General features: G+C 41.7%; 1 protein-coding gene and 1 pseudogene across 1 annotated transcript; both read left to right on the top strand.

The window, feature by feature from the left end:
• The first annotated feature begins 1,561 nt into the window (after nt 1-1,561).
• LOC132101134 (neuromedin-B-like) lies at nt 1,562-2,445 on the top strand. The gene is made up of 3 exons (XM_059505850.1): nt 1,562-2,003; nt 2,085-2,272; nt 2,383-2,445. The coding sequence occupies exons 1-3, from the start codon at nt 1,841-1,843 to the stop codon at nt 2,443-2,445; spliced, it is 414 nt and encodes a 137-aa protein (XP_059361833.1). The 5' UTR covers nt 1,562-1,840.
• Nucleotides 2,446-4,219: 1,774 nt separating this feature from the next.
• LOC132101133 (protein KTI12 homolog) lies at nt 4,220-12,700 on the top strand (annotated as a pseudogene).
• The last annotated feature ends 603 nt before the right edge of the window (nt 12,701-13,303 follow it).

Below are 13,303 nucleotides of genomic sequence, written 5' to 3'. Positions count from 1 at the left end.
CAAAATCACACAAAGAATGCCATCGTTTCCTCCAAAAATCATGAATATATACATACATATATATAACAGTTTAGTAAACAAGTTAATTAAGAGACTTGCGTTTTAGATACCATATTGCCTTTTTAGCTCTATTTCTACAACAGAAAATAATTCCAAACACAGCCACCAAAGCACAGTTTTGCGTCTCTGAGCAACGTGACAGTGTTTTGTTCCTGAATGAATCAACCGTTTAAATGATTCGGTTCAATCGCAATGACTCACTTATTAACAGTGACTTGCTGACACATACTGGCCATTTTAATTTCACATTTAAAGTATCTTTTGATTTTTTTAAATAATTAATTTCTTATCATTTCAAATGAGTATTCAACATTTTATGTCTTGTATATCAAAACATTATTCATGCATTGGTAACTGCAGGTTAAATGCATTCTTGTCCTGCACTAAACAGTGTAATACATCTAAATGCCACTTCCAATGAATCTTCTGCATTTCCTCTGCATTAAAAGATGAGTTTGTTGATACTGATTTGCCTGGTAACAGCCCAAATGTCTTATTATTCTAAATAACTGATTCCTTTAATTAAAAACAACTAGTTTGAGATTAATAGACCTATCCCAGGGGTGTCAAACTCAGTTCCTGGAGGGCCATACTCCTGCAGAGTTTAGTTCTAACCCTGCTCCAGCACACATATCATGTAGTTTTCAAATAAACCTAAATGATTAGATTAGCTGGATCAGGTGTGTTTAATTAGGGTTATATCTAAACTGTGCAGGACTGTGGCCCTCCAGGAACTGAGTTTGACACCCTTGGCCTGTCCCATTTTGACTCCCTCCAACTGTTAAAATGTAACTAAGTAATTTTTACTCTGAGTAAATTTTAAATGAGCTACTTTTTACTTTTACTTGAGTGGATTTTTTAGACTGGTACTTTTACTTGTACTTAAGTAAAATTTCATTAATGTAATGGTACTTTTACTTGAGTAGAATATTTTTGTACTCTTTCCACCTCTGATTTCTGCTACAGTCGCCACTAATAACCTTCTCCTAAATATAATGAAGAAACGTAACATTTTCTGTAAAGCTGCTTTGCAATGATTGGTATCATGAAAAGTGCACCACAAACAAAATTGAAATTAATTGAATTATATTAGGAGTCACACACTGGTGTAAAAAAAACCCAGAAATGTCTAAAGTTCCATCAGGGATTACGAAGAAATGTCAGGCGAAACAATGATTTAAATGACATTTTTAAGTAGAAAAACTGAAATAGTATTTTATTGTAAACAAAGATTACTTAGTAGGCTTTATTTATATTTTCGGAAAAAAATCATGTATCCAGATGTACAAAATGTATTAAAATAAAAAAAGCATATAATATATTTCCTATAATGTGCATCTTATGTTTTATTCAAGCATTATATGCAAGTACAGATTAGTATCTTTAAATGAATCTTTACCCTATGATTCACATGAACTAGACATTTAAAAAAAGTCAGAGTCATAGTTCCTCAGAACTATCCTGTCTTTCTTACATAGTCATACATGCGATTCATAACTATAGAAATCTAAGCTTTATGAATTCGCAACGCCTCAAAACGTTTTTCCATTATTTTAATTCAATTAAATTTCATGCGCACAGCCAACGCGCGTCACATAGTGTTTCCCATCCTCATTCAAGCAGACCAAGCGTTCTCTGTCGTTATGTGACTTCAGTGACTAACTGTGACCTCAGAAGGCGTTTGGCGTCCCACACCACTGTGTTGATATAAACCCCGTCCACGGCAGAAGAACGAAGCGCGCTCCCGTCCAGTTGTATCTGAACAGAGTTACCTGAAAATATGGCTGTGAGTTCTGAAGACGGACATTGCAAATATAGACTATTTGCTTTCATTATGCTTTTTAACATCTCGTTAAGCACGGCGGTCAGTCTCGATTTAACGGAGCTGCGAAATAATGTTTCCAAAATAAAAGTGCATCCACGTGGGAATCTCTGGGCGACAGGTATGTTTTCATTTAATCGTCATGCTATTACAATGAAACTATTTAATCCGTTTCCCGGCATAACTGTTAGTCTTCTTGCAGGTCATTTCATGGGCAAGAAGAACATTTCAAGCAGCCAGTTCCAGGACTCTCAATTCTCCTCAAAGCGTCCCAGGAATACTTCGAGAGAATCCGAGGATCTGAGGGAGCTGATCACTCAGGAGGTGCTCAAAGTTGCTCTTCAGGCTCAGCTTGAAGATCCAAAGAGGACACAAGATGTTTATAATCAGGTGGTTAGAGCTATTTACAGGATTGGTCAACTAAATGTAGTTTTAAAAAAAAAAGTAAAAACAGTGCTTTAATAGCCTACTTTGTGATTCAATTTTATTCATTCATTCAGGATACGGACTTCATGGTAAAGCTTTTGAAAAGCTATAAGAAACCTATATTGCTGTTGATATAATTGTAATAAAATGTTATTTTGACAACCCTTACAGTTGTGGAGAAAATCTATACGTCTGTGTCTGCTTTTAAAGGCTTATTAGACAACTAAATATTTATTATTTATTCAACTGCCGTAACCATGGCTGGATATCTGAAAGAATATAATGAATGCGTGGACGGATTGATGAATGGATGAATGAATGCACTGGGTAAATTGTTAAAATAAAATCTGTATTTTTTTTTAAAAAGAAGATGAAACTGCAAATCAGTCTTATTTTACTCTATTAAATTAGCATATGCCAGTTGCACCTAAGATTTTATTTATTTTTTCTTTGAAATGAGCAACTATGACTAAGCAGATATTTCATAGAAATTAATGAACAACACAAAGGATTATACGCTAATTATGGTAAAAAAAAAAAAAAAAAAAACCCCCACTGAGAGCAGCTTATCCTCCCTTTCCCTGATCCATGCAGGGCTTTGGAGCATTTGTACATTGAGGTAAGGATTATTATAACTTTTTTTTTTTTATTGTTATTGAACAGTAATGTGAGATTGGTTATAATGGACACTTTTTGGTTAAATGTAGAGCACCATTAAAATGTCTCTGCACAATAAATGTTTATTTCTTATATTATTATTGTTCTAAAATTATTTCTAATTTAATGTAAGCCTAAGTATTACAATTATCTATATAGATTTTGACTTTTTTCAGAATTAAAATAATTAACAATGTAGTATTTTCCATGGATATACATTAAAACAACTTATCTTACTAAAACATTGTCATTCAGCCACGTGTGTGTGTGTGTGTTCTCTTGTTTTTGTGACAGATCAGGACACAACTTTATATAATGACATGGGTATGACAGGTATTACAAGGAGAGGGTGACTTATGAGGACATAACCCATGTCCCCATTTTTCAAAACGCTTATAAATCATACAGAATGAGTTTTTTTTGAGAAAGTAAAAATGCAAAGTTTCCTGTGAGGGTTAGGTGCAGGGTTGGTGTAGGGCCATAGAATTTATAGTTTGTACAGTATAAAAACCATTACACTATGGGAAGTCCCCACTTTTCAGAAAAACAAACGTGTGTGTGTGTGTGTGTGTGTGTAAGGAGAGATAATTGAAAACCGTCTTTATTGTTACTAAAAACTGTAAATAATGTGCAGTTGTACAATTTTATTGAAAATAGCTGTAATAAAATGAGTGTGTGTAATCTGTTGGTATGTGCACATTTATGGATTCTGCATTTATGCATTATAAAGACATACAAGTAAATTGCTACGTGAAAAAAAAAAAAATTCAATAGCCCATTATTTAATGTAAGGCAAGGCAAGTTTATTTATATAGCACATTTCACACACAATGGTAATTCAAAGTTTTTTACATAAAAGAAAAGTAAATTAAATTAATAATACAAATTATTACAGTTTTAATGAACAACAAGGCTATTTATTAAGATATCTCTAAAAAGTCCATTCAGAAAGTTGTTACTTTCAGCTGATGTAGGAATCTGAAAACATAGTAGCAGATAATATGTTTACTTCATCTCTGTTAAATTTGTACCCACATTTGGATACTCAAACCACTCAAAACAGTTTAATTATAACAAGAAGTCAAGTATTGTGGAAACTGTTATCTGTAACATTTTACCTTCTGACCACTGACCAGTAGAGGGCAGCAATACACTGACCATACAGCACACTACATGAGCGCGAAGAAGAACATCTCGCATGCAGCTCTGTAGAAAAGGATGAACCTCCACCCATCATTCATCATAAGTGTTAAAATGCCTTTAATAGTAATGTGTGGTTACCCGTGCAGTGGTAAAAACCCGACGCGCCCATGCACTGAAAGAATATTTCACACAAAATACATAAAGAAAGGTTCGTATAGTCTGAGATAAAGATCAAGTAATTGACAAGAACTCTGTATATGCAGGTGAGAAGCTGCTGGAAGTTTATGATGCATTGCGGTTTAAAGATATATCTTGATACAAGTGTGTGTCAGGACAGCCAAGGTCCATCTTACTGAGAAACATGTCTATAGTTTAAACACAGTATTACACATGTACACTAACTATCCCTAAAACAAAGCTCTTGAACCTGCTTGAGATGGTTGCTGGTCTTACTTAACATTACCTGTACGTAATATAGTAAGTTTTTTTTTTATATGATTTTGCACTCAAAAGTACCAGTTCTGTAATAAAGAAAGGAATTGTGTCTTATCTTATTTACATTTTTAACATTATGGATTCCAAGAAAAAAATTCAGGTTCATGTGCAATGCAAATATACAGTTTGAACTAAAGTTGGAATGTCATGTGTTACAGAAAAATTAAGACAAAACGTGCGGTTACATGTCCTGCTGGGAATTATTTTACACCAATGATTCTATTTGTTATATAAAAGTGTATAACTCTTTTAATAATACATTTCTATAGTTTTAATTGTAGACGGTGAGCTACTTTTGATTGAAATAAGTTTTCTTTGTACTTCTCTCTCTTTGTTTATAGGAAAGTAAATAAAGACGACATTGTGATTCTTGATTCCTTGAATTATATTAAAGGTAAATCAATGTTTGCTCTGTTAAAATGAATATATCTGTGCCTTTTATATTCATAAAGTGTTATAAGTATCGAGTGACATACAGACTTGAGCATTATAATAATAGAGCTTGGTCTAACAGCTGGTGTTGCATGCGGCACTCTAGATTTCAGTCTGGCGTTAGATTGAGAACTAATTTTGTTTTATTTTTAGGCTACAGATATGAGCTGTTCTGTCTTATCAAACATACACAAACACCCCATTGCTTGGTATGTGAACTCCTAAAACTCATCTCGAACGCATTTTAAACTATTCTTGTATGCACTAGTTCCCATAACTCTGTAATTACCTGCAGGTGTACTGTTTGACGTCAACTGACATGAGCTCAGAATGGAATAAAGGCAGAGAGGCTGATTCTCGGTACGTACACACAGAAAATGTAAGCATTTCTTGCTTTGTTTTGATGTAGTTATATTAAAGGAATAGTTCACCCAAACATGACAATTTACTGAAAATAGGTTTTGGATTGTTTCTTCATCTGAACAGTTTCAGAGAAACTCAGCATTACAGACTAACAGACTTACTAGACTAACAGAAAGGAACAGGGACAGACATTAACACAAAAACCAAAGGAAAAAACAACATGAAGCCCCCCAGGGCGGAGCAGAAGACCACCACACCCTTGTGGTCAAGGCCAGAGCCATCCAGGGGGGAGCGGAAGACCACCACAACCATGTAGTCAGGGCAAGCGCCCCCCAGGGCGGAGCGGAAGACCACCATGTCCGTGTGGTCAGAGCGGAAGCCCCCCAGGGCGGAGCAGAAGACCACCATGTCCGTGTGGTCAGAGCGGAAGCCCCCCAGGGCGGAGCAGAAGACCACCACAACCTTGTGGTCGAGGCCAGAGTTCCCCAGGGCGGATCAGAAGCCCACCACTTCCGTGCGGCCGGATCAACAGGAGGACGAGACTCTGGTAATTCCATGGTGTCTCTACTGGACTCCAGAAGATCGGTGCTGGCCTGACACTGCTCATGAAGATTATTGGTGACTTGCATTTGCTCATGAAGATCAATGGTGACTTGCCTTTGTTCATGAAGATCAGAGGTGACTTGCCTTTGTTCATGAAGATCAGAGGTGACTTGACTCAGTCCTTGAAGATCACCGGTGACTTGACTCAGTCCTTGAAGATCACCGGTGACTTGACTCAGCTCTGAAAGGTCAAAGGTGACTTGACTCGGCTCTGAAAGGTCAAAGGTGACTTGACTTGACTCTGAAAGGTCAACGGTGACTTGACTTGACTCTGAAAGGTCAACGGTGACTAGCCCTGACTCTGGAGCATCAGCGGTGACTAGCCCTGACTCTGGAGGGTTAACAGTGACTAGACTTGACTCTGGAGGGTCATCTGGAACCCGACTCGACTCTGGAGGGTCATCAATGACTAGCCCTGACTCTGGAGGGTCATCGGTGGCTAGCCCTGACTCTGGAGGGTCATCGGTGGCTAGCCCTGACTCTGGAGGGTCATCGGTGGCTAGCCCTGACTCTGGAGGGTCATCGGTGACTAGCCCTGACTCTGGAGGGTCATCGGTGACTAGCCCTGACTCTGGAGGGTCATCGGTGACTAGCCCTGACTCTGGAGGGTCATCGGTGACTAGCCCTGACTCTGGAGGGTCATCGGTGACTAGCCCTGACTCTGGAAGGTCACCGGTGATAAGCCCTGACTCTGGAAGGTCACCGGTGATAAGCCCTGACTCTGGAAGGTCACCGGTGATAAGCCCTGACTCTGGAGGGTCACCGGTGACTAGCCCTGACTCTGGAGGGTCATCGGTGACTAGCCCTGACTCTGGAGGGTCATCGGTGACTAGCCCTGACTCTGGAGGGTCATCGGTGACTAGCCCTGACTCTGGAAGGTCACCGGTGATAAGCCCTGACTCTGGAAGGTCACCGGTGATAAGCCCTGACTCTGGAAGGTCACCGGTGATAAGCCCTGACTCTGGAAGGTCACCGGTGATAAGCCCTGACTCTGGAGGGTCATCGGTAATAAGCCCTAACTCTGGAGAGTTCCCTGGCACCTGACTCGACTCTGGAGGATCAGCGGTGACTAGCCCTGACTCTGGAGGATCAGCGGTGACTGGCACCTGACTCGACTCCGGAGGGTCCACTGGCACCTGACTCGACTCCGGAGGGTCCACTGGCACCTGACTCGACTCCGGAGGGTCCACTGGCACCTGACTCGACTCCGGAGGGTCCACTGGCACCTGACTCGACTCCGGAGGGTCCACTGGCACCTGACTCGACTCCGGAGGGTCCACTGGCACCTGACTCGACTCCGGAGGGTCCACGGGCACCTGACTCGACTCCGGAGGGTCCACGGGCACCTGACTCGACTCCGGAGGGTCCACGGGCACCTGACTCGACTCTGGAGGGTCAGCTGAGACTCTCATCCTGTGCAGCGGCGCTGGGCAAGCAGCCATCTTGGGCCATGACTCTGGACAGGCGGCCATCTTGTACTGTAGTGCTGGGCTGGCGGCCATCTGGGGTTTTGGTGCTGGACTGGCGGCCATCTTGTACTGTGGCGCTGGACCGGTGGCCCATTTGGGCATTGGCGCTGGGTTAGCGGACATCTTGTGCTGTGGCGCTAGGCTGACGGCCATCCTGGGCTGTGGCACTGAACCGTTGGCCAAAGTGGGCATTGGCGCTGGGCTGGCGGCCATCTTGTACTGTGGCGCTGGACTGGTGGCCAATTTGGGCATTGGCGCTGGGTTGGCGGCCATCTTGGGCTGTGGCGCTGGAACGGTGGCCAATTTGGGCATTGGCGCTGGGTTAGCGGCCATCTTGTGCTGTGACGCTTGGCTGGTAGCCATCCTGGGCAGTGATGCTGGACTGGCGGCCATCTTGGATGGTGGCGCTTGGCTGGTAGCCATCCTGGGCAGTGGTGCTGGACTGGTGGCCATCTTGGGTTGTGGCGCTGGAACGGTGGCCAATTTGGGCATTGGCGCTGGGTTAGCGGCCATCTTGTGCTGTGGCGCTTGGCTGGTAGCCATCCTGGGCAGTGGTGCTGGACTGGCGGTCATCTTGGGTTGTGGCGCTTGGCTGGTTGCAATCCTGGGCAGTGGTGCTGGGCTGACGACCACCCCGCCGGAAGAGACAGAAGTGGCTGGGGCATCCCACCGAAGCCGATGCTGCAGGTAGCGCACGAATTCCCAGAATTCCAGTGTCTCTAACTGCGCCATCTCCTCCTGAGACACTGGATCATCCAGCCCGGCATTGAAATAGTCCTTGAGGGCCGCATCATTGTAGCCCATGCCCTCGGCCAGGGACCAGAACACCTGAGCCAGGGCACCCACTTCATTTCCCTCTTGGCGGAGGGCGATCAACCGAAGATACTTGGCTCGCCGCTCCGCCATCTTGGCTGGGGAACAGAAAGACGACATACCGCTGGTTCCTAGAAGGACGGAGTCGGTCTGTCACGGCAGGGATCCAATGAGGAACGGAGATAGAACCAATTGCGAGTAAGTCTTTTATTAAGGGCAATCCAAAAGGGTAAACAGTCCAGGCAGAGGTCGATACCAAACAAAACCAAACCAAACATAAACAAACAAGGACACAAGACAAGAGCACGACAAGATGACGGACATGAATTAACAACGACTCCGTGACACATACTAAGACAGACCGGGTTATATACACAAGAGGATAATGGGGAAACAGGAGACAGGTGGGGAACAATCAATTAACTAAACAAGGAGGAAGGTGACCAAATAAGGAGACAGGAAGTGATAATATGATAAACACCGTGGGAACTGAGGACACCTAGTGGAACCCCAGGGAACACAACCCAGACACTGTGACAGGGATATAATGCCAAGTTCTCCAAATATTTTCAGATGGAAGATGGCCTGAGGTGTGTAAATTTAAAAAAAGTTTTTTGGTTTACTGTTCCTCTAGTTGTGAGTTTCTGATAGGTGTACATTACTATTCAAACGTTTTTTTTTAAAGATTGTAATACTTTTATTTAGCAAGTCTGCATTAAATTTTTCAAAAGTGTCTGTTATGTTACAAAGATTTCTGTTTCAAAAAATCCTGTTGAATTAACTTTTACTCATAAAAAAATTCAAAAAAGAAAAAAACAATAATCAATGTTTCTTGATCGAATCTCACCAAATCCGTTGCTGAAATATGATCTTATCCGACACGGAAAACAAAGCAAAAACATTTAAAAATATATTACAATAGACAAGTTATTCTGAATTTTTATATTTCACAATAGGTGAAAAATGAACAGTTGTTTTTACTACTTTTTTCACTAATACATACAGCCTTGTTGAACACGAGACGAATAAAAACAAAAAAAGCTTTTAAATGTTAGTGTATTTTGAAAAGTTTATAATGTTCTAAAATAAGGATGCTACATATATTATCTAAATGTAATAATATCTTCTAATCTTTTAAACGACAGTCTGGTTGCGCTAATACTGCGTTTTGAAGCCCCTGATTCAAGGAATAGATGGGATAGTCCACTGTAATGATAAAAACTTCCTAATCATCGGGAAGGAGGCGGGAACCAGCGGACAATCAAATAACATTTTAATTACAAAAATAAACACAAAACAGCGCACCAGCCCCTCACGGACGACTGGTGCGCTCAAATAAAAACCAAAACACAACTAAAATCCCAGGCCTGGTCCTCTCTCGTCCTTCACTGTCGTCGCTCCAGTTTTATATCCTTCCATCTCCTACGTGGGACTCGAGACCGGCGGTGGGTCGCAGGTGACACTGATTTGCCCAATCATTGCCGGCCTCACTCCTTGTTCCCACGTCCCTCGGCCCCGCCCCACTCGCCACATACCCCCATCGCCCCTCGCAGGCCGGGGGGTACCCACGAGACTGCGCTCTACCCCCCCCCCTCCCTCCGGGGGGGACCGCTCGCGGGAACCTGGGGGTAGGACAGACGAGGCGAGAGAAAAGGAGATGGAAGGAGGAGCGACAGAGACAAGAGAGGGGAGAGAGAAAAAAAAAATTCTGGTTCCCAGACGCACTGCTGCTTGGCCCTCCACCAGCTGGGCGATCTCCTCCGCGGTGCCTGGCGGTGGCACTGGACGGCCCTCGGCGGACGGCACGACACTCCTCCGCTGCCCGGTGGACGGCGACGGCTCCTCCGGTTTTGGGCAGCCGGCAGGAGTCCCCCGTTCCCTGCTCCTCCGGATTCCTTCACGGAGGCAGCAGGCTTTGGCTCTCTTGCAAACGGCGCCGACTCCTCCGCACCCTCACGGACGGCAGCCGCCCCTCCATATCATGGGCGGCCGGCAGCGAGCTTGCCCATGCCCGGCAACTCGCTCCAGTCCACCGCATCGAGCGTCCATGGCGGCATCCTCCTCGCCTGCTCGATGGCACCGCGGATTCACCACAGCGGCGAGGGATCTTCAGCAGCACAACCCTCCTTCTCCCGGGTTTCAGCACCACTGTAATGATAAAAACTTCCTAATCATCGGGAAGAAGGAGGCGGGAACCGGCGGACAATCAAATAACATTTTAATTACAAAAATAAACACAAAACAACGCACCAGCCCCTCACGGACGACTGGTGCGCTCAAATAAAAACCAAAACACAACTAAAATCCCAGGCCTGGTCCTCTCTCGTCCTTCACTGTCGTCGCTCCAGTTTTATATCCTTCCATCTCCTACGTGGGACTCGAGACCGGCGGTGGGTCGCAGGTGTCACTGATTTGCCCAATCATTGCCGGCCTCACTCCTTGTTCCCACGTCCCTTGGCCCAGCCCCACTCGCCACATCCACTCTTTACTATTCAGCAAGAGGACTCGCTTCCATTCGAAGCCATCTGCGATGCACTTTTCAATCTAAAAGCACCACCACCTAATCAGTCCACGAAAAGCGTAAGAATAATGCATTATGCATGAGTATAAATTAGCATTATCTACTTTTTATTGCCCTTGAATGGATATTAGAACCTGTTTCTCTTTGCCTTTTTACAGCAACCGCTCTCATCCACAAACTTTCTGTATGAGTTGGACAACGTTACTCAAGATGTCCTAATGGTACGATTTCCCTCACTTTTAGGTGTTCTGTTATAAAAATAGAATGCATTCAAAGTCATTCTTTCTGTTTCACTGCCTATAGGTGAGTGTTTATAGTTTGCATTTGCATAGCAAGACCATCAGTATCAATAGCGTGTTGTTTTATGTCTCAGGCTGTTCTTGAGTCACAGAAGACCAGCGTCCCTGGAGATCTCATTTCCATTCCTGTAGCCATGGAAAAGATATCCTTTATTCTAACACGTTTAGCTTTAGCTTTGAATTTCTCTCTTTCTTTCTTTTGTTTGGGAGGAAATGTAAAATTGTTGTCTTGCTTTGCTGAGCCACCCATCATGGCTATTTGATATCTCACTGCGACAACACAGAAATGTCCTACCATCAACAGGCAAAGAATTACAAAAACGCTTACTTACAACATTAAACCAAGTCTGGAATTGATCCATTTAATGTTAATCAAAGATGTGTTTTAGTAATAAACAGGTCCGGTTGGACCTGTATGAATGTAATGAATACACAAACATCAAAGAATGTCATTTCTTTCTGATGCAGTCGCAGTTTGCGAGCCTTCTGTAAATGCTTTAAAATTTAGACAGAGATGAACCAGTGCAAGGGGCCCTTTGAAATAATACATCATTCAAATGGTATCTTATTAGAAATTAATTTATACTCATTCTGTTGTCTTGCAACTAGGTTTCCATCTATGCTACCATTCGAAAAGTTTAGTTAGGGGTTAGTAAGATTTTTGTTTTTGAACTAGTTATATTATGCTGCTCAGCAAGGTTGCATTTAATTGCATTAAATCAGAAATACAGTAAATATATATATATATGTATTGGGAAATTTAGTTAAATATAAATACGTCCTTTTGTCCTGTAATGGCCAGTGCAGGATGTCTTTTGGATTCCGGAATCCAATTCCAAAAATGAAATACTCCGTTAGATTATATAACATTTGAAAATGCTCATAATTTAATTAATTACTAGCTTTTCATCAACCCGTGAACCTAAGTTTGAGAAACCCTGGTGTATTTTAATGTTTAATACATTTTATGTTGATAAAAAGAATGGAATGTATTATAGTAATAAAAAAGTAGTCAGCATACATAATGTAATCCAATAGATAACATTATTTGCTACAATTTTTGTTTTGTAGTTTGTAATCGGTTGTGGAAAAAAAATGTAAACGTTTAGTAGCCATTATTTTAGTGTCACGTTTTAAAGTGCTGATTTGGTGCTCAATCTTCAGTTGAAAGCAGTTGTGCTGATTGATGTTTTTGTGGGGTTTTTTTTTTTCGTTTTTTTTTTTACCACAAATACTATTTTTTTCAGGATTCTTGGGTGAATAGAAAGCTCAAGAAAACAGTTTTTATTTGAAATGTAATTTAAATGTAATCATTTGCTAATGCAATGTACATTATTGTGCCTACCCAGTTTCTTCAAGGACTTCAATACATTGAATACACAAGAAGTCTTAACATGGTGGAGTTGAGGAAACTCAGAAGTCAGTTCATCAGTTACACCAAGATGCATCCGACAGAGAACATTGGACAGATTGCCAATATGTTTATGCAGTATCTTAATAAGAGTATGCACTAACAGGTGTTGTTTCTTTTTAGTTTTTGTCAATTCTTGAGGTCATATTTAATGTTTTCATGTTTCCAGTATTTTAACAAAGTTTTGAGTGCAATAAAATTTGAACTCTTATAATGTCTTTAAATATTCTTTGATGTGTGTGATCTTTTATATTTACATCAACTAGCGAAGTAATTAAAATAGGAGGAAATCTTATCGCCTACCAACCCAAATAAATGAAAACACCAAACACAGGTCAATATTCAGAGGTTATGTTCTCTTTTCTCATCTTTTTTTCATGGAAAGTGTTCAGCTGTAGTCTGTATATTTGTCTTCAGTGGTTCACAAACCTTGAAATGATCGCAAGGTTTGATTGAAGTCATACAGATGTTTTCATGCTTCAGAGGGCTGATAAAACGAACCATAAAACTCATTGAGACGCTGGTAATTAGTGTTTTTCATTCAAGTCTTTTGTTTATGCCTCTGGGCAAACGTAAACGTTTGGAGAGCCATATTGACTCTTCCGTATAGTGAATCAGGCCAGCTGTTTATGTTCAAAAGTATAATCCAATGTAATATAATTTGAAGAAAACATGCACTCCAATATCTTCTGTCATGACCTCTCAGACTTGTTTGCACGGTGAATATAGCAACATGGGTTCGTGTTGGTTACATCTTTTGTATATATAATTTATTTGTTATATTTGTAT

This window comes from Carassius carassius, chromosome 23, assembly GCF_963082965.1.
Source record: "Carassius carassius chromosome 23, fCarCar2.1, whole genome shotgun sequence".
NCBI lineage: Eukaryota > Metazoa > Chordata > Actinopteri > Cypriniformes > Cyprinidae > Carassius > Carassius carassius.
This window is presented reverse-complemented; position numbering and strand designations above follow the sequence as displayed.